Source organism: Durio zibethinus, chromosome 27, assembly GCF_047325235.1.
Source record: "Durio zibethinus cultivar Kanyao isolate XHJ-2024 chromosome 27, ASM4732523v1, whole genome shotgun sequence".
NCBI lineage: Eukaryota > Viridiplantae > Streptophyta > Magnoliopsida > Malvales > Malvaceae > Durio > Durio zibethinus.
In genome coordinates, this window is record NC_143188.1 from 10,834,820 (window position 1) to 10,856,864 (window position 22,045).

Below are 22,045 nucleotides of genomic sequence, written 5' to 3' on the forward strand. Positions count from 1 at the left end.
AGAATGATAATTATTTTATACTATATTTAGTTTGTATTTAAAAAAGAAATAAGATTGTAAGGAAGATTAATCATCCCCTTGTCATATGTTATTCAATCCTCCCAAAGTGAATAAAATTATTTTTAATTCATAGAATTGAATTTAAATATCCTATTATACACTTAAAAATTATATCAATAATTTAAATTATATAAACTTTGAAGAAAAATAATTTTTACCAATAAATAAAATCATTTTATTCTAATCTCTACATACATCAAACATAAGATAAGATGATATTATTTAATCTAATTCTATTCATAATATAATCTTATTCTATCATATTATAATCTTATACTCCAAAAACACTTTTATCTCGTATGGTAATCAAAGTCATATTCATACAGTCAACTCATACATTCCATCTCATGCGAAAAACTACTTTTTTGCACATTATAATTTATAAATTCACTGAACAAAAATATCCATCACACATCAAACATAAGATAAGATGATATTATTTAATCTAATTATATTCATAATATAATTTTATTTTATCATATTATAATCTTATACTCCAAAAACACTTTTATCTCGTATGGTAATCAAAGTCATATTCATACAGTCAACTCATACATTCCATCTCATGCGAAAAACAACTTTTTTACACATTATAATTTATAAATTCACTTAACAAAAATATCCATCACACTTACAAGTGTAAATGAATAAAGATTTCGACGAATCATTTATAAACATGTTCAATTTTTATTCATTTATATTAATTTATTAAGCTTAACAAATGATCTTAAATAATATTTTTATGTTAGTGTATTAAACAAACAAAATACAAACAAAACTCTGTTAGATTCGTTTATATTTACAAATAAATTCATTTAATGCTCATGAACAAATTTGATTATAATTTATTTAAAATATTAAAATTGATTATTTTAATATGTAATATCTTTTGTCAATCTATAAATAATTATATAAAATTTATATCATTAAAAATTATATATGACACAGATTAAATATAACTTTTAACTTTTAAAAAATATTATTACAAAATAACTTTTTTTATATGCTTAAAAACGTTATTGATAGTAATCCCACATTGACATAAGAGCCAAAATAAGGGATACGTTAAGTCGATAAATTTTCATCTTTTATCGCTTCTTTTTGCATATATCAATAGTAAAAATTTAAAAGTCAGCAAGTCAATTCACTTATTGGTCGTGGGTTTCGATCATGGGCTATAATGAGTATTAAATTCATTATTAGGATTTGAAGCAAGAGTTTGTTGTGTTCGATTAAAATTCGATAAAAATAATCGAATTGAATTTAAAAATATATTATCAAATTTATTAAAAATTCGTTCATTTATAAATTCATTGATTTTTAATTAAATTAAATTTAAATAAAAAAATCAGCTCAACTCTATTCATTTACGGCCTTTTTCGGTCTCACCGAAACCATAAAATAAAAACGCATACATTCTCTGTAATTATAGGAAAAAACAAATTTATTAAAAATTCGTTCATTTATAAATTCATTAATTTTTAATTAAACTAAATTTAAATTAAAAAAAAAATCAGCTCAACTCTATTCATTTACAGCCTTTCTCGGTCTCACCGAAACCATAAAATAAAACCGCACACATTCTCTGTAATTATAGGAAAAAATAACAGTATTTACGTCATTAAAAATCCAATAACGATTCTTTCCAGGTGTTAACTGGCAAGCCATTCAACACTCCAACGGTCTCCATATTTGACTCTCTCCCAAAATACAAAATGCTTGTTTCCAACCTTTTTTTTTTTTTTTCTCTGTACAAAATTACAAATCAAAGAACCCTAAAATTAAACCCTTTCAAATTCTAACCAAATTGTTGCTTAAATTCTTTTAATTTGATTTTATAGAAATAATAATTACGGAAATAAACGAAGAAGGATTCTTAAACAAATATATTTGTGATGATTAAAACGGCGGTGGTGGAGTATTTGGTGCCTTCTTGGTGGGAGGTCAAAGTGGCGCTGGCGGCGTCGGTGTTCGTTATCGTTTCTTATTGGTTTTTTACATTCAAAGGCGGAGATGGCCGCGGAGGTGATCGATCGCAGGTTCTGGTGAATTCTGCTGATGGAATTCTTGACGATAAAGACAAGGTCAATTTTTTTACTTTTTCTTTTTAAGAAAATTTTCTTTGTTTAAGTCGGTTTTTATTGTTTTATTGTTTTGAATTTATTTGTTTATGGATTTTTCTTGTAGATGATGACATTAAGTGAAAGCAAATTCACATCTTTGTGTGTGTGTGTGTGTTTTGGTGATCTTTGCAGGATTTTTTGTTCACTGAGTAACAATTACTATATTTTTTTTAACTTTTTTTGCTAACTTTTCAAAAAAAAAATTTTTTGTTAATGATCTCATCGAGTCAATGTCAATTTAGTTACTTATTTCTTAATTTTGTTAGTTTTGGTTTCGGATTGAATTTTTGTGGATATTTTTCCTTGATTAGTAAGAATTTAATCTTGTTTTTCTTATCTATCTAGAACTCTTCCGTTTTTTTATTAATGTAAATTTTAAGCCCTTTCTATTATTGATTTTTTTAAGTGAAGTTCATGTCATGTCTCTTAGTGATAATTTTCTTTGTGAGTTTCTTTTTTGGGGGGTTTTATTTGATTATTACTGGAATATAATTGTATGCAATTTTTTTTTTAGAAATAAAAGGTTCTTTTTTAGGCAATATGGCTTGCATAGGGTACAATGTGCAATATGATCCCTACATAGTGGAAAATTGCTTAGTTTCTGCTTGTTATGTTGGCTATTATTTATTGCTGGTAAAATTTGCAAGAACGTGAGATATTGATGTTTGTCAGAGTTTCCTCTGATAAAGGGCAAAAAAATCTGCTTGGCATCACACTTCTTGGTTTATTTGATACTGTCCATTAAATGCACTACTATAGCTGTTTAGTTCAATGCCATCTGTAAACACGAGTATTTTCAATCTTATTCTATTGTAGTACACAATGTTATGTGTGCTCTTTTCACGGAGTAATTTTCCACTTCTTTGACATGCAGTTGTGCACTTATTTTGTAGATGGTCCAGTTGAAAGGAGATCTTCAGACCAATTCTCCATATCTAATCAAGGTATGTTGGGATCTTATTTCATTTAATGAGTCTTGTTTTGAATCCCACATGAGACTGTTTTTGCTTTGTTTTTAAGGTGGAATTGCTAGCTGCTAAGAATCTCATTGGTGCAAACTTGAATGGCACATCAGATCCTTATGCTATCATTACTTGTGGTTCTGAAAAGAGATTCAGGTTAGTTGATTTCATTTGCAGTGCTAACTTCTGAAGGTTGATGACTTGTAATTTTTTTAGCAATATTTGGTCATCTAAGATTTAGTTTTTTATGATTATAAGTAAGCTATACAGATAGCATACATGAGAAGTACTCGCAAGAAAAGCAACATTTGCTTGCGTTATAGTAACACAGTACTTTTTGTGTCCTTGTTATGGTTAGTACCATCACACCTTGTATATTGGTTTGTTTTGGCTTTAGAGCATTTATGGTTGCCGCTTACCAGTTACTTGATCATAAGTTTTTTTTTTTTTTTAAATCTATTTTTTAACTTCACCTTTCAAATTTTTTGTTTGTTCAAGATTTTACATCTGTAGTTGCATTTTTGGTTCTTTAAGGGAAAAGTGTCATTTGTATTTGAGGTTAGTGTTATTAAGGTAAATAGACAGCTACTGTTTTGGGGGTTTTTTAACATTTATATCATATAGGCTTGTGATTATGACTTCAAATTATGGTGCTTTTATGTCTGTAGTGTTTATTTAGATTTTACAAGTGGGAGGTTATGAATAGTCTAGGGCTTTTGTAAATGATATTCCATGGCATTTGTGCTTGCAGATGGACATGATTAGTACTCTAAGAAGTCTTCAAAATGCCTATATAGTAATTATATTTAAGCAACAACACTGGTCTTCAAACAAAAATGAAAGTGGACAGTAGTACTTAACAATAGTTAACATTTGGGAAAAAGTAAAGTTCTTAGCCTTATGCATTACACATGCGTGAATGATTTTCCTTGTTCATATTGGGTTCATGAAATTTCAACTATGGTGCATGGAAATTCTTCTGAAATCTGTTGGTTTAAGAACAAATAGGGAATTCATACGAAGTAAAACTAGTGAAAGAGTTAAGGATTGATGGTTAAAGGACGGAGTTGTTTTTGTTGTTTGGATCCATTAGTCTTAGAGACTGTGATATTAATAATATTATGTCATAGATGTTTACATGAACTGGAGAAAAAACAATATATGTTACACATTCCGTTCTTGAAATTATATAGTTGGACAGAATAATAATTCCAGTTCTTTTCCACCATGCTGTATCTGGAGAAGTCATAAATGGCCGGATATACACCTTTGTACTTCGGAATAGGTCCTCTTTTTTTTTTTTTAAATATTTTTATAAGAAATATATAATACCTGTATTGTGTCACATTTCTTAAGAATTTACTTGTGTTGTTGTTGCAGTTCAATGGTCCCTGCTTCAAGAAACCCCATGTGGGGAGAGGAGTTTGATTTCTCTGTAGATGAGCTTCCTGTCCAGGTTTCTGTTATAATTTATTCTTGTTTTAGACAGGCATTTGGACATTTTTCAGTTTGCTTTCTTTGTGGAATATGCATGCTCTATACCACCCACTGAGTCCAGTTTAACTTCATGTGCTTTTGATTTAAATCAAAATATTTTATCACCAGCAAGAAGCATTATCATAGTCTTCTTGCTTTGATGCAAATTCTGTTGTCATTCTTGAGGCAAACTAAGTTTTTTTGGATTACCCGAAGCATACAGCTTTTGAAGTAGGGTCTTAACCTAGAGATGTATGACGGTTGGAATAATTTTTTCTTCCAAGTGTTGGAGGGAGACTAAGGCTTTGTTAAAAAAATATGCACTTTTCATTCTTTTATATTCTTTGATATGCATTTCATGTGGAAGCTCGTGTGCCTAGTCTCATACTGGTGGAGAGAAACCAGGTCTCTATTGTTATTTTGTCTTTCTCTACATATAACACCCTTCAAAACTTTTTATTTCTGTCTTGATGGAGCTTTTACATAATGAATATCAACCATGCTTTAGAATAAATTGTTCAAAATTCTTTAAGCATCATTTATACTATAAAGGAGCGATTTTATAGAGGACTTATACTTAGATCCCTGGCTGTACCAATTTTTACATTCACTTGTTTCTACCAAGTTGCTGCTGCAAATTATGATTATATCTTTGCTGTTCAAAGCCATGTATCATGAATGTCCTAATAATATATCCATTAGTATTTCTCTTCTAATTCTTGGCTTTGTGATCAAAGGGAACTTTATTTACGGTAATTTGAGTAGTCACTTGCATAATTATGTGAAAAAAAGTGAGATAGAGTAATTCAATAAAGGAAGCATTTATAAGAGATAAAATAAATGAAGACAGCTACATTAACAGTCCTTTTTATTTTCCTTTGTGGCACAGTTTGTCTAACAGAATCCTTCCCACTCCTCTTGGCAGATAAATGTGACAATATATGACTGGGATATAATTTGGAAGAGTGCAGTACTTGGTTCAGTTACTGTTCCAGTTGAAAGTGAAACTCAAAATACCGCATTATGGCATACATTAGATAGCTCATCTGGACAGGTGATCTTTTATTCCTAGGTTCTGTATTTATCTTATTTTTCTGGCTCCTTTACATTAATCCTTACTTCTCATAATGATCAATAAAAGGCTTTACTGCTTTTCAGGTTTGTCTACATATTAAAACAATAAAACTCCCTGTGAATTGTTCCAGGTATATCTTGCAGCTTCTCATATATATATATATATATATATATATATATTTCTACTGAAAATGAAAATAATTGTGTTAAGTTATGCTAATTTTTTTCCTATATTAGTCTCACTTAATGAAAAATACTGGTGGCCTTGTGTTTATTGTCATTGATAGTTTGAAAGCTTTTGCTGACAGGGGTATAAATGGATATGCTGGAGCTAGTGCTCGAAGAAGGATTACTTTAGATAAACAAGGGCCTACAGTGGTTCATCAAAAGCCAGGGCCTTTACAGACAATATTTGACCTCCTTCCAGATGAGGCAAGTTTCATAAAATGTATTTTTAACAAAATTTATTTATAAATAAATTAGGCATGATATGGTTAGATTAAAAAATAGGAGTTCTTTGCAATACATAATTTTTTTCAAGCCACAGGTTAACAGATGGTTTCTTTCAGGTTGTGGAGCATAGTTATTCATGTGCACTTGAGAGATCATTCTTGTACCATGGTCGTATGTATGTCTCTGCATGGCACATCTGTTTCCATTCTAATGTGTTCTCCAAACAAATGAAGGTTAGCTTGCCATTTGGTGCATAATTTACCCAGGTTTAACCTATTAAATTTTGGTAACCTCTTCAAAAGATATGCTGAAATTAATAGTGAGTTTACCAACAGTAGAATCCAGAGACATGTACAGTTTTACACATTAAAATCTCCTCATCCTCATCCTTCATTAAAGGGAAATAAGATTAAACTGTAAAAAGATAGTAAAAGATATTGTATAGATGTGACATTTTTTATGGTTTTATAAAATGAAAAGATATGTTCAGTTGTTCAATTCTTAACAATTTTTGTTTACATAACAGGTGGTAATACCGTTTGGGGATATAGATGAGGTATACTTTGTTTTTCTTCTGATCGGTACTTCTTAAAGTTAGTTTCGTGACATGTTGGAGAGAATTTTAAATGTTTTTATGCTTGTAATTTTCATTTGGTTTATGCAGATTCGTAGGAGTCAGCATGCATTCATTAATCCTGCAATAACAATTATCCTTCGGATGGGTGCTGGTGGGCATGGTGTACCTCCATTAGGGAGCCCTGATGGTGAGTGACTAAAATTCTTTATCCTAAATGCTTGGAAGCCTGAAAGATTTTTATTTTTTAAGATTTTGAACTAAAAGAGAATTACACCTCAGTAATTACAGTTTTACCATCAACGTGATACAAAGATCATCATTTACAAATTATTCTTTAAATTTTATGTCCTTTCCTGGTTTGGTGTGATTTATTGATGTCAACTTGAATTTAGCAAATGTGAGGTTTTTGCTGCTTTATAGGGACAATTTATGTTCAATGTACTAGCATTTAGATGATTTTCATTTTTCATATTGGGATTGTCTCCTACTTCTGATGGTACTGCATTAAAATTTTATTCTTAATATGAGCTCAAAAAACATCATCGAGGGAAAATTCTGTTTTGTTGTTTTAAATGGATAAGTCTTAGATGCATATTTGTTTCTCAAGGATTTCTCCTTCATTAATTGGCTGAAAGGGTTTTTTGACTGTGGAAACAAGAATGTATTTGTTGAACAGAAAAGAAGAGAGAAAAGCCTCTAGACGTGTTTCAGTTGGCAAAACTACAGAATAAACAAATGTGGCACTGTCATCAATGTTGGTACTTCTGTTGTGAAGAGGATGAAGTTCAATGCATATGACTTAAAACTGCTCAACTGCTATGTTTCAAAAAAAAAATGCTCAACAGCTAGGCTATGTTTCTTATATCGTTCATTCTCCTGCATTCAGAGATTGATGTCTTACTCAGTTTTTCCCCCTATCTATTCAGTTATGCATTCAGAGATCTTTTCCTTTAAAGATCAAATTTAGTTTATTACAACATTAGGAAGAATCCTATTTTGCGGGAGTGAGATTCCGGTTTTAGCATGAATTGAGTAAAAGCGTGTTTATGTTGCTATTATTTTTCTTTTGCTGATTTCAGGTAGGGTCAGGTATAAATTTGCGTCATTTTGGAACAGGAACAATGCACTTAGAGCATTACAGCGTGCAATGAAGAACTACCATGGAATGTTGGAAGCTGAGAAGAAGGTTTTCTTGCCTGTTCTCTGTGATCTGTGAATTATTCTTTGATTCTTTTGTTTTATCTCTAACTTTTGCTGAACTTTAGTCTTAATTATTTGATTACTATTTTGAACAGCAAGTTTTCTTCTCATCCTTAGAAAAAGCAAAAATTTGGTGGCTGAAATTTTTTTCTTACCGGCCAAACATGGAGGGTTTAATATTCATTTAGTATTGAGTTTGAAAAGATATTATTCACACTGTTTTTGCCATCTGTTGAGAGAGATAAAAGAGAATTTAATTGCTAATGCATATTGAAGCAGCCATATATAAGTACTTTGTTCTGTAATAGGTACTTGATTGAAAATTGGATGAAAACCAAAGAGTTGTGCATGAGAGGGAATTGGAGAGAACTTGGCAATACTATCGGAGCTCAAGGAAGGAAGGTGGTAAAGGAGATAGGAGATTGGAAAATGTTAGTGCAGTAAATAGTTTTATAGGCTAAGGAGTAGGGAAATGCTGGATTGTACAGTGAGGAGTAGGATGAAAAATGTAAAAGAAAGCAAGAACATGTTGGGAATATGTGGTTAGAGAAATTGTAAAAGCTGAATGGTAAAAAGAAGTCCTTAACTGATATTATAGTGTTAGGGGACACTGTTCCAACCTGTAAGATGCCTCTATGATGTGTTTCACCTACTCAGAAATACAAAGTCATATGGTTGGATCCATGAGAATGTGATGGGTGAATATAATTGGTTGTGAATGCAAATATAACAAAAGCTCCTTTAGTTGTTGCTTTTGCCACTTGCTTTTGTGTCCACAAAAGCAAGAAATGATATGAGAATGTAAAGGAAAACTATGTGAAGATCTGAGGATTTTGAACTTCAAGGAAATCAAAGAATTGCTGAACTTTGTCAAATATGGTTTTAACTGATAATGTTTTGGTTGAATTGGTTTATTTCGACTGTAATTATTCATGGAGGACCAATAGAGAAAGATTCTTTTCATAGCATGCCAACATGTAATGGCGACCCTTAATTTTTTGTTTGAAGTAATGTTGACTAACCTCTTTTCTTTTTCTAACTTAATACAGATGTTGGAATTTCTTCAAAATATAGCATTATTTAGAAAATATAAAATGTCAGTGTGGATAATTGTTGATGATGCGAATTTTGCTAGGGAAAAAGGACACCTTTTGATCCATAATAATTCCTGTATTCTGGTCTCAGCCTTGCTTGCTTGTATTTATGCTTAACATTTTTCCCTCTGAACTGATTGATCAAAAGAAGCAAATTTTTATTCGATTTATTTTGATGTTATATAGGAGACAGCAGAATCAGAATTGCGTGCACACAGTAGCTCTATTAGAGGTAGTAGAAGGCAAGCTAAGGCTCCAAAAGATAATGCATCTAAAACTGAAAAACTACAAGCTTTTATTAAGGAAGAGGTTCTTGTTGGTATCTACAATGTATGCATTATCCCTTTTCCTGCCTTTTCGGGTTTTATTAGTTTGTGAATTGTTATATATATGATTCATGAATGTTTCCTGCAGGATGTATTTCCATGCACCGCTGAGCAGTTTAATAATTTATTATTAAGTGATGACTCTAGTTTCACAAATGAATATCGTTCAACACGGAAGGATACAAATCTTAATGTAAGCCTAAGATCATTTTACTATTCCTCCATGGTTATTCTGTTAAATATGCCTTTCATTTCATTGTGCATTTATGCTTATATGCATTTGTCTTGATTTGTAAAATGCAATTGTTGAGTTTTAACTGGGAAATGGATAGAAAAAGACTGAAATTTTAATTAACTTTTACTCACTTTAAACATCTCCAAAATTATGGATGCCATCAACTTGACTCTTTTTCCCTCATAGATAGTGGTAATCTTCCCCGGAAATTTTCCCTCACTATGGATGAACTGGAAGTTTTTACTCACTCTGCTAAGTTACTTTCAGATGGGACAGTGGCATTCTGCAGATGAATATGATGGTCAAGTTAGAGAGATAACATTCAGATCCATTTGTATCAACCCAATGTGCCCTCCAGACACTGCCATGACAGAGTATCAGCATTCTGTTTTATCAGAAGATAAGAAAAAGCTTGTATGACCTCTTTTCTTATACGTTTTGTGAATTTTTATTCACTAATAACATTGATTCTAGTGTTTTCCATCTTTTAGTAAACTTAAAGTTGCCTCACTTTCTTAGTAAAAAATTCATTGCTTGTGATACAGTTGACTATTTTGCATCTTTCTTGTATATTCTATGTTTGTATTGTTTATTTGAATTTAGTCAATTTTCTCTCTTCGTGTAGGTTTTTGAAACTGTACAACAGGCACATGATGTTCCATTTGGCTCCTACTTTGAGGTAAATATTAACTGGACATCTTGCTTATGGGTTTGAAATATATTGTTGTAGATCCCATGGACACTTTGTTGTGCGCAGGGTCCGTGTAGTCTAGTCAATAGCTCTGCAATCAATTTTGTTCTTCTCTCATTATTTTCTGGTTGATGAGATTTCTCTCACTCCAATAAATAAATAAATTCATCTCTGACCACAACAAACGTCTCAAATAACTATGGACGGTTACTTACTACAAATCCCTCCCCCCCCCCAATTTATTGTCCTATAATTTGAGGAAAAGAAAACAGATTAATCCTTTTACTGAAATCTTTGCTACTATCATATGCATTCTGTATCTGTCCCAAAAAAAATAGGTACTGCAATCATAACTAACATTAGAATTATGGATGTTCATCAGCTTAGCTGTCCCAAAGGTACAGCCCAAACATATCATTACCTAACCCAAATCAAGAAGGAAACTGCAGCTCATTGCAGAAGGCACTGTCCTTTTGAAAACGGCCACATTATTCCACTTGCTGGCTTTTATTGCATGTGTTTGTTCATCCACTTACTTGCATATCACCCTCACTGGTATTGGTCATAATCTGCTATCTACCTTCTCACCTTGCCTGTAATTCCCCAGCTGATATCGAGTGTGGAATAAAAGAAGGCAAACCAAAGTGCAAAAGCTCTCCCACGCACTAAATGTGCTATAGCCTGATATAGTGTCATATTTTAATGAGCGGCCAGATCTGTCAGATACAAGCAGACCCATTTTGCAGGTTATCTGGTCACTATCTTGCCAACAGGCAACAGCTACAGATATTCCAGTACAATGAAGATTAGACCAATATAGTATTGATGGCTTATATGCTTTGATATTATATTGTGATGTGCTGTAGTTTGGTGGTTTACCATTTACTTATTTACATATGTGTGTGTGTGTGTGTGTGTCTGTGTGTGTGTTGGGTGAGGGGTGAGGGGTTGTATGTGTCTCATGTTTTTGTGCTATTATTTATCTATAAGCTTCTAGATTATCAGTGACATCATTTTAGTTTTGCTGGATCAGGTTCATTGTCGATGGTGTGTGGAGATCAATGGTGAAAATTCATCTGTTTTAGATATAAAAGTGGGTAGGTTTTCTGTTGGCTTTTATCTCTTGACAAACTTTTTTGCAGTACATATGGAGATACATTGGTTCTTGGGCCATAAAATGGGAGGTGGCCCTCTCCCATCCTAAGGTGATTAGCGTACATTGGAGTTAATCTATGACTGCTTGAATTTTGATGGCCTTAAATAGAATAGGGAGATAGATGAAAACTAACTAAAAAAGGGAAAACAAAGTGGACAAATTTTGACCCTTGATTTATTTAAAAGTAAATGTGTCGGTGAAAGTAGCGAACATCTGGAGAGGATCCTTCACCATTAGGTGTCCTAGTTTGAAACATTATATTTTCTTTATCTAAACATTAATGAATTTTACCATGGGGTGATTCAATTTCTACAGGTGCTCATTTTAAGAAATGGTGCGTGATGCAATCAAAAATCAGAACGGGCGCTATCAATGAGGTTGGTATAGCTATAGTTGAACTATAGTCTTTGGCTTCACTGATCGTATTGATGAATTCCATTCTTTAAAAGCCTTCTCTTTTCTTCTTTTGTAAATTAGCCTCAAATATCCAAGAGGTTGAATTTTCAACATTTTACTGTCTTTCTGTGCAGTATAAGAAAGAGGTGGAGTTGACGTTGGATGTTGCCCGCTCGTACATCAAGACACGAATTGCCGGTGGTGAAACCAATAACTCCTCATCCTCACCCTCACCCTCAGTTGTTCAAGATATCAGCTAGCACTAAACTCGGGTAATTTTTTTTTTCTGATTTTATTATATAATTCTTTTTTTTTTCAAAATGTCTAATCTAATATCCATTTATGTAGAGCTATCAAGGTTTTTTGCAATGACCTTGGTATAATGTAACTTAACCCAGTGTCCTTAGAAGGGAAGGAGGGGATGTTCTTTTAATAATGTATTTTCCCATCTAATGGTCTAATGCCAACGCTAATTTTCATATTCAATGAATATCTATCCTTTTTTCTTGACAAAAAATGTCATAATTTGGAAATAAATAAAAAAATTACAGACGCTGATATTTGAATACTGTGTTAAATGCCACCTTAAGGGGAGTGAAAGCCCCGTTCACTGTTTCTTCTTAATTTATGTGTAAATAAAAATACAAGAGTATCATGATTTCTTTTTCAATTGTTAATTAGTTATATTTATTATTTTGTTGTTCAATCTTTGAAATTTGACAGCCAATTTGATTGGCATGATTCAGCCTGTGGCTTGCTGCAAAGCTTCTACTAATACGGTGGTAGCAAACAGGCAAACAGGCAAACAGCAATGCTCTTATGTTCTTCAGGGTGGAGTATATGGGCATTTTTCATTTTAGTGATATCGAGAAATGAGTGAGAGCATTCGAATTTATGATTTTTTATAACATTTCCTGTCTGGTTATTCCATCCTGCAATTAATTAATCACAAGAAGGAATTAGAGTTCATCATTATTTTTAAATCTCATAAATCTTATACAATGCTAAATTATAATCAGTTAATTGCATAAAAATTACAAGTGATATTCCTAGGTCGGGTAAAAAAAAAAGCCTAAACTCATAAGATCATGACCGTCCTGATTGAAGTGATCCTTTATGTTAGAAGATCAGCAAATATAGACAGGCAAAAAAACCTAACAACCCTTGACGAAGATGTGTGGCTAACTGGCTTTTAAAGGATGTCTTTACAGAGTGTTGGTTGTGAACTTTGTCTTTTAGACTTTTGTGTACGTTAGGTGGTAATTATCACAGGTCATCCACCCATGGCTGGTGCCATTGTCGGTGTCAGTGACCAAAATTGTCAACCTGAAAGCGTTTGGGCAGTTGTGCCTGAATGCCTGTTGATGGTGGTCCAAGATTCAGATCAACTGATGAAGAAAATGCCTTGATGAACGCATTCATTACACAACCGGCAAACTGCAGCTGCCAGTAACTTTCAACATCAGAGTTGAAAACTTTGACCTACAACCAGCAGGACAAAATCTAAACTGTTCATTAATGCCTTCGTCGAATTTTACTCTGCTGCCAATTCAGATCGTTTTTCACTTCTCTGATAATGTGAATGTATTTCAAAGAGAACATTCAAAATTAAATCCATTTTCCAAATATGACTTTCACATTGTATCCCTGTTTTGAGAGGCTAGGCTTACTTCAGCAGGGCAACCCCCACACTAGCACATTAGCTGGCTTTAGGGCTGTAAATAATCTGGCTAAAATCTCACTTATTCAAGTTTGATTCCTTAATTTTGATGAGTTGAACAAAAGCGAGTTTTTAATCAAATTTAAAATTATATGTTCAGACTCAATTCGCTTATGTTTATCAAATTTTGAATCAAACACGAGTTCATTACGTGTTTTTTACTTGTATCAATTGAGAATAACAAAAAAAAAAAAAAATAATACTTCTATTTAAACAAAAAGGCTCAAAACCCAATATAAGGAAATTATAGCTTATTAAAGCCAATCATCAAGTGAGCCAACGCTGCCGATTTTTCAAATTTAGTCACTTTAGCTTGGTGAGTGGTTGGCAAAGGTTATTTATAAATTCGTTCTTCCTCTTATTTTAATTGTTGTACCGATACGAGGATGACGTTCAAGTAAACTTTTCATTTTTCAAATTCTTACATTTAAACTTAGTTAAACATTTATTTTTAAACACAAATTATTTCATAATAATATTTTTAAAAAATTAAAGATAATTTTTATTCTATGTCATGTATAATTTTTAGTGATATAAATTTTATATAATAACTTATAAAATGTTAAAAGATAATAAACGTTAAAGTTATTTACTTTTAAACGTTTAAATAAATTATAATCAGACTTATTTACAACATTAAATGAACTTATTCATAATTATAAATGAATTAAATAAATTTTTATTTTTGTTATGTTTGTTTAATAAATAATTATAAAAATGATATTCAAAATCATTTGTAAAATTTAATTAATGAATATAATTGAATAAAAATCAAATATATTTACAAACAATTCATCAAAATATCTATTTATTTACACCCCTAACACCCCTAACTAGTTTCTTAGTTTCTTTTATGAGCAGTTGGAGATCATCGAAAGCAGCTCCTAAAACCCTAATTATTCCCTCTATGGTCATAAATTTTTTACAATTAACAACATGCGAACCCTTCGCGAAAAAATTAATGAATAAGACATCAAAGTGTTTTGATTCATTGATTCCTGCATGATCCCTTATTTAAAGAGCAAAATTATGCATTCAAACATTATTTGACTCAGTAATTGATGCATGATCTTTCTACTCAAAAACAAGATTCTAATCCCCGTTCCCCAACTAAAAAAAAAAAAAAAGCTCGAATCACTCTTCTCCAAATTAAAGCAAAAGACCAAGAAAATCATACTATTTGGTTCCCAAAGTAAATTTGCAACAATTTGAAACCCACACATTCTTTGAGCACAAGTCTTAATTAGCGAGGCAATAATGTATGAACCCATAATGATTCCTCAAAAAGAGACAGGACAGCTATATTAACCATGGATTTCCCCACCTATATTAATAGATACAATTTAAAGTAGTTATTCAACTCATGTTCATCAATATACATTTTACATGACATGATCAGGAGAGAGCAAGAAGTTTTTATAATTGAATAGCTTGAATGCAGCTTGTTCCCCCGGCACCGGCTTAAAACGAGAAAGGTGCAGGACTGCATTTAGATAAAAAATTCTCGCAATCAAAGACTAATAACTTTGCCTACCACCATCCTTTCTTAGTGCATCATCACTATAAATTTCTGTTACAAAGTTGCATCAGCCTGGGAAATTTTCGTGCGTTCAATAGTAAGTCGGTTACCTTCTAAACCAATTCTAGTGAATTTCAAAGTCTGCCAGTTGCTGTGAAATAAAATGTTAATTGAATTGTGAGATGGCCCCATCAAATTTCGGAGATGTGGTCTTGATGGGAGCCCAAATATCGGCACCATTGCTGCGAGCAACTCCAACGGTACAAGAGATTGGAACAAGGCATAAACCTCGGGTTCTCAGGCTATAATGCGCTACATCCTGGAAGAAAAATCAAATCCCTTTAAAATATGTTTCAAACTATGATTCCCTAATTAATGTCTATATAGTGTGTCAACATAACAGGTGTTTGAACAACACAGATATCAAACCAAATTGTTAGGGTTCTCCAGAGGCATTGTAAAGATCTAGTTATTTTTTCGAACATTACAAAAAGTGATCTTTAAAAAGCTTTTATCTTCCAGGGAAGATGCTAGTTGGATCGTCTTCATGTTACATATCATAATTTCTGTGTACCTGGGTCCATTTAATGCTCACCTGCATATTATTTGTTGGTGTGGTTTGGAGATATGGAGCACTCAACACCTGAAACCACCCCGAAAACACAAAAGCCAAGAAATTTAAAGTTACATTTGCCATTTATACAAATAACAGCAAGTTTCCCTGCATATACAAAAAAAAGAAAAAAAGAAAAAATCCAGTGACACACATGTTTTCAAGCACCAGGGAGATAAATTCCAAATACCCTGATTCAAATTCTGACTCAAATACCATATCACTGCACACTTAGTCATCGCCATTAATGATGTTCCAATGACCTTTAAAACGGAAAAAAAATGCATTTCTTTCATTTTTCACTCTCCCCTTTTCTTTTATTTCATATTCACTACTGTTTTCCCTTTAAAATTTGCCAAGTCCAAAATAAGAGGTGAGACACACTGAATGACCAAGAGCTCCTCCTGGACATTTTGAGGTTGGTCAAAGCTTGAATCTCTTAAAATTGTAAGCTGAAATTGTTCAAAAGTTCAATGCCAGACTAAGACTGTAACTGTCAAAGGTCCCAGGTTGAATTTTTCAATTTGAAAATAAATCAACAGACCTTATGCCTAATCCAACAATCTGGACAAATCTAGGCAGTATATTCAATGGAATTTGTGATTGCTGATCTTTATAAGAATGCCTTTAAAATTTGCAATTAGTACCAATAGGCATGCAAGGATAATTTAAGTAAAATAGGGAAAAAAAAACAACCTTAACTTGTTCATGAAGAAATTGGATGTATTCCATTGCCTCCAGGAGGACAGAAGCTGTATCTGTCTGCAACCAGCCAAACAGAGCTTCAGTTATAGCAAGATAGACAACTCCATTTTTTTTGTTGGAAGGCCACTTCTTTAAAAGCCAATCACTATAGCATCACCATTCAAGTTTTAGCGGATTAAAAATATTAGACTTGACTTTCAACCCAATCTCCACCAGAAACAAATGCCTAAAGTATAAGTGTTGCCACTCCAATGTAAATAATTAATTGCCAAATGTACCTTTCCATACGGTGAAACAAGCTGCTGCAGAGCGACAATGCGTTCACCAAGCTTCTCCTTTCTATCCTGTTTCCAGAAAGAGAAAATTAAGACTACTATTAGCAACAAACACATCACATTCTACAAAGCACTTATTTTAGTACATAGAGAAGAAATGAAGAGATGAAACTCTGCATTTCTAGAAACTGAACCACCACCAATGATTAATAAATAAGTAATAGCTGAAGATGCTTTTGGAACCATCTTCGGGACAAAATGCCTTCCACTATGACCCTTAAAATAAGTTAGAAAATAATGTTTGCTAAAGCAAGAGGATATAAACAAAGACTAAAAACCTTTGTGGAGATAGATAAATCAGCCTTCTGCCGCTTGGATGCCAAAGAAGTGAAACTGCTATGGTCAACAGAGCAGGGGCTCCTTTTGTTTTCCATCATCTTTCCAATCTCTATCCCTTCTTCATTAGTTAAAAAGAGAAAAAAAGAATCACACAGTGAAATAATAACAAGCAATAAGCATATTCGCAATCTCATCCATCTGAATTCATTCAGCCAGTTGAACAGTCAAGAAAAGGATAATCAAAGATATCCAAGACAGTAAGTTAACATGATTGAAAGACCATGATTACCATAAAATATTCAATGCAATAATAAAAGATCATCTAATCGACCATTGTCAACTATGGAATCATGGATATGTTACTAATGTGACATGAAATCATCCATATAAGCAAAATTAAATCAATGATTCAAACTTTCTTCCGTATTTTCCATCAACTTTCAGCTTAGTCAAGTTTTAACAAAACAAAATGCAAGAGCAAAACTAAAACAATCAAGGCCCATACAGGAAGGTTTCAGTCAAAAAAGAGGAAGACAAAACCTCTAATCTAAGTTTATTAGGTTACTCACATGCTTCAGCCAGTTTTTATTCAAACCAAAAGAAATTAAAAGGCAAAAAAAAAAGCCCAAAACTAGAATATAGGAATGCTTGAGGCCTTCTTGAAAAGGGTGATTGTTCCCTTTGCCTTTGGACACTGAATAAAAGCATCCAGACATATATAAATGGCAAAAGACCACTCTTGTGGTGAGAGCAAAGAGGAAATTTGATACCGCAGTTGACCATCAATAAAGCTTATTTTGGTCGGATAATCATCTAAGGTAGAATACATCCAATTTGAGCATAGATATGAGCTTATTCTCATTCTCAGAACACACCTTTAAAAAAATAAAATTTTATCATTGCATTGTTTGAATATGATAAACCCAAAAACATACACTTCCTTGGTCAGCGGATAATCATCCATTCATATACCAGTAGACATATAATTTTATAAACATACCATTCATTAATGTAATCACAACAACATAATTAAAAACAATAAAACCATAATTAAAATAACTTAAGCTTACAAACAGAAAACATTTGCAAGAATCAATGAAAAACCCTGTAACCTACTTATATTAAAAATTTGAAAAAATACAAACATAAATAAATAATGCATGGAATAAGAATAAGTCTACACACCAGCAATACGTCATAGACACAAACATACAAACCAATACCATCATTTGATTAATCACGTCAAGCACAAAAATCAACTGGACGGAGGAAAAAGCTCCAAGTAAAACAAGTACTAATAAAAATGAATATGGAAAAACCACAGTGATCATTTCTGTGAGTGATTAAACTAATGAGTGTTCTTTTGTGGGCCCAATTTATGGGAAAAAAGAAAAAAGAAAAATCATGCATGAAGGAAGCATAAATGCATCTAATTTACATTTGTATCTTCTTATTCCTTCAGTTTAACTCCAAAGAATAATTCAATGAAACGAACCCAAGATTATTTTACTTAACAGAAGTTTGATTAAACAAAGATTTTCAAGGTAACATTCAATTGAAGTATACAAATACAAAGCAACGGCATGCTTATACCAGATAAGGAAGCCTTCTCAAGGGGAAAAAGGAAGAGAAAAAACCAAGAACTCCAATTTCATGGAAAACAGAGTAGCATTCCAGAAAGATTAAATTAATGAGTAAATATACGTTGAATTATCATCAGAAAACATTGAAAAAAAAGCTGCTTTAATGCAAAAGAACAACTAAAGAAACCAAAAGGAAAGACATATACGACTTCAGCAACTCACCAAGAACATAAAGTCTGCATTGCCAAAGCAGCTCAAAGCAAAATCCAAAGCCTTATGCTATAAGTTGAAATTTGAAAATCTTGAAGACCCAACCCCAGAAAACACCCAAATTCAACAAAAACTTTTCTAAGGGAAAGCCAAAGTTAAGGGCTTTATGATTTAGTTTTGTTTTTTTCAACAAAAACTATCAACACCCCAAAGTCCAAAAGTTAGTTTTGTTCTATTTTTCTTCAACAAAACATTAAAAACAGCTAACTTTTTTTTGGGCGGCTAAAAACTGTAACTTTATTGCCAAAACTTCCAAGCTTTTCGTCTAAAAAGTTGAAAACTTTATTACTAAACAAAAAAAAAGTTGAAAATTTTAATGAAGAATCAAAATTCTTTTGATCCAAAAAGCTGCAAAAGTTGGCTTAACCTAACACTGCTGAAGGCTCAGAGTGTGTATGGAAAAGAAAACTTTGGGACGAATAGGAGATGAAATGGGGTTTGTGAAAGAGTTTTTATAAGGTTTTTTGAAGCAATAAAAAGATAGTGTGGAAGGAAAAACCAAAAGAGAAGGGAGAAAACTTTTGAAAATGAAAGAATATGAATAGTTTGTTCCTGTTTTCTTATTTGACAGCTAATATCCAACCATGCAAAAAGCCAAAAAAGCAGAGAGAGATGGAGCAGTTGATTTAAACTTAGATTTATTGTCCATTTTCTCTAACCCTTTTTTTTTTCTATCACTCTCTTTTCAAACTTAGCTGGCTTGGCTTTTTTGAATTACTATTTGTTTAATTAACAAAATAATTTTAATAATTGAAGATTAAAATATATAAATGAAAATTACATATAAAAAATATTAAATTACATCATTCATCAACTATGATTATATTTTTTAATTATCATTAAATTATTAAAATTTTTAATTTAATCACTAAAATTTGATTTAGTGTTTTTTATCAATCAAACAATTACTCTCTACCAATCTGTTGACGTTATAATGATACTAATGACATACTAGCTAACAGTAAGTGATACTATCATATTAGCCAAATTTTATTTTTTAAAAAATTTATAATATCACATGTAAACTTAAAAATTTAAAATAGAATGTGATGATATAATATAAATAAAATTAAAAAATGATATAAAAATATTATAATTTAAAATTTTAATAATTATTATATATAAATTTAATAAAATAATTTTTTTATATTTGCATATTAACAAGAATTATTACGATATATTATTTTTATGTAAAATATAACATATATTTATAAATATTAATATTTTACATGTTACGAATATACAAATCACTAATCTCATCTTGTGGTATATCAAATGATGAGACAATATCACGTGACACTTAGATAACTTATGTGATATTGTTACGATAACGCGTCATTATAAATTAATTAATAGATAATATAAAAAAATATTTACTCAAATTTTAGTAATTAAATTAAAAATCTTAATAATTAGATTATCATTTTAAAAATACCTCAAAATTAAGTGATCAATAATATATTTTAACATTTAAAAACTGTTTTTAATCAAGTAATTTTTTCTCTTCTTCTTAAAAGAAAGAAAATTTTTAATTTTCCTTTTTTGTTTCAAATAAGAAATTAAAATAAGTGGAGCAAATTAAAATAAGTGGAGCAGGTGTAAAAGTGGTCCTTTTTTTTTTTTTTTTGAATTTCTTAAACTGCTCTCGGACTCATCCGGCCTCATTAGCTGCAGTAACGTATCATATATTTATTTGCAAAAGAGAACATTACACCTCAAGCCATGATAATCTATGTAAATTAATGTTATTAATTTCATTTTGATATGGATTTACCGATAAGTACACTTTAATTATACCAAAACATGATATATGTAAAGATAATTTTTTATATCAGATTTAATATCAAATAATATTAATTATTTTCATTAGTATCTACTGATTTCGGATGAATTTAAATGGATTGACTTATTTTATTTGATATTAAAAATATTTTGTAATTTTTAACTTGTATTTTATTATTTAATTATTTTTAATTTAATAAAAATAAAATTAATTGATAAAATAACATTTGAAAATTGAGTTTTTTTATTTGTTTTATTGTAAGTTATTTTTTATTAAATTTTATTTTTTTCAATTAAAGTTTATAAGTATTTCAATCTTTATCAAAAAAAGCATTTGTGCTCTAATTCTAAAATTTAACAATTATGAATCTAAGGTTAAATTTTTTTCATCTCTTTATTTTTATCTTAATATTTATATAAAAAATATTTATTTAAATATCATATGATCAAATTAAAAATTTAAAAATATCATGATAAATTGATGATATTATTTTTTATACTTTTAAACTTATTTATTTGATTTTTAAAAATATTACATATTTATTTTATAAATTATTAGCAATATTATTATGTACAAATTTATTTATATTTATAAATATATTTATATTAAATAAAAAAATTAAAATGATATATCAAAATAATTAATATCAATATATATCATTTAAAAAAATTAAAATACTATCTAATACGATATTAACAAATTTGCTCTAAGCAAAAGACACCGACACCGTACGGAGCTAAACTCGATCGGCAACGAAAGAATTTATCTTAATCATTCTCACATATATAGTTTTTTTCTTTTTTCACTAGATAAACATGATTTATGCAAATCATAATGCCCCATTTGGCTTAATGATATATTGTAAAGATTTTTGAATCATGATAGGTTTTCCAGGACGCAGGGGTACTGAGGAAAAGTACTTCCTTACCAAAATTTAGCAATCAAACATTAAAGTAGCAGATCAAAAATTAAAACCAAACTTTATTTAGTATATTTATCAACCTTTGTCCACTATGTTTGAAATAGAAATAATTGCATTCCAAGTTAATAATGGAAGTCTGACAAAAATTTACTCGTAAGTGAATTTGACCAATAAATCCAAAATCTAATGTCTTGAATGATCTAAAAATAGATGAAATTAGTCTTTACATAGAGAGGATGAGTTATTATTATTATTATTATTATTATTATGTGTACAACTTGGATTTTAAAAGTAAAATAACTATATAGTTTGGTCTTATTTTATTTATAATACTAATTTATTAATTATTTTTAATATTTTTAATAAAATATATAACAATTCTTTAATTTTGGTATTAGAGTGAAATTTTAAAAATTTCATCGATGATGTATGAAATAATTTTATATATTTTATTTATTTATTTATTAGGTTTTGGATTAGATGCGCGGATTGT

The 22,045-nt window shown here is 30.7% G+C and overlaps 2 protein-coding genes across 22 annotated transcripts; one reads left to right on the forward strand and one right to left on the reverse strand.

Annotated features, from left to right (window-relative positions):
* The first annotated feature begins 1,685 nt into the window (after positions 1-1,685).
* Positions 1,686-12,798, forward strand: LOC111279289 (BAG-associated GRAM protein 1-like). 21 transcript variants are annotated; one of them, XM_089756227.1, is made up of 20 exons: positions 1,729-2,144; positions 3,077-3,127; positions 3,204-3,301; positions 4,526-4,601; positions 5,547-5,675; positions 5,780-5,826; positions 6,004-6,127; positions 6,265-6,381; positions 6,675-6,704; positions 6,813-6,912; positions 7,402-7,479; positions 7,805-7,911; positions 9,206-9,349; positions 9,434-9,538; positions 9,767-9,994; positions 10,206-10,259; positions 11,305-11,368; positions 11,743-11,804; positions 11,958-12,095; positions 12,547-12,798. In XM_089756227.1, the coding sequence occupies exons 1-19, from the start codon at positions 1,956-1,958 to the stop codon at positions 12,081-12,083; spliced, it is 1,929 nt and encodes a 642-aa protein (XP_089612353.1). In that variant the 5' UTR covers positions 1,729-1,955; the 3' UTR covers positions 12,084-12,095; positions 12,547-12,798. The 21 variants fall into 21 exon arrangements, 15 of the variants coding, with proteins under 15 accessions (XP_089612353.1, XP_089612352.1, XP_089612357.1 ...); XM_089756226.1 differs by having other exon boundaries at positions 12,570-12,798; XM_089756225.1 differs by lacking the exon at positions 12,547-12,798 and adding an exon at positions 12,172-12,330 and having other exon boundaries at positions 1,730-2,144.
* Positions 12,799-14,816: 2,018 nt separating this feature from the next.
* On the reverse strand, positions 14,817-19,379 carry LOC111280055 (transcription factor bHLH153-like). Its single transcript, XM_022867208.2, has 6 exons — positions 18,800-19,379; positions 16,994-17,112; positions 16,659-16,724; positions 16,372-16,437; positions 15,658-15,705; positions 14,817-15,381 (listed from the first exon to the last, which is right to left on the reverse strand). The coding sequence occupies exons 2-6, from the start codon at positions 17,090-17,092 to the stop codon at positions 15,229-15,231; spliced, it is 432 nt and encodes a 143-aa protein (XP_022722943.1). The 5' UTR covers positions 17,093-17,112; positions 18,800-19,379; the 3' UTR covers positions 14,817-15,228.
* Between the last annotated feature and the right edge of the window lie 2,666 nt (positions 19,380-22,045).

Bases quoted from the DNA above. Each gene is read 5' to 3' on its own strand.
- LOC111279289 (XM_089756227.1), top strand. From the start codon at position 1,956: ATGATTAAAACGGCGGTGGTGGAGTATTTGGTGCCTTCTTGGTGGGAG. The intron at 9,539-9,766 runs GTAAGCCTAAGA...TTTCCCTCATAG, and splicing joins GGAAGGATACAAATCTTAAT to ATAGTGGTAATCTTCCCCGG. The intron at 10,260-11,304 runs GTAAATATTAAC...TTGCTGGATCAG, and splicing joins CATTTGGCTCCTACTTTGAG to GTTCATTGTCGATGGTGTGT.
- LOC111280055 (XM_022867208.2), bottom strand. From the start codon at position 17,092: ATGATGGAAAACAAAAGGAGCCCCTGCTCTGTTGACCATAGCAGTTTC. The intron at 16,438-16,658 runs GTACATTTGGCA...GGCTGGTTGCAG, and splicing joins TTGTTTCACCGTATGGAAAG to ACAGATACAGCTTCTGTCCT. The intron at 15,382-15,657 runs GTGAGCATTAAA...TTTTTCTTCCAG, and splicing joins CACCAACAAATAATATGCAG to GATGTAGCGCATTATAGCCT.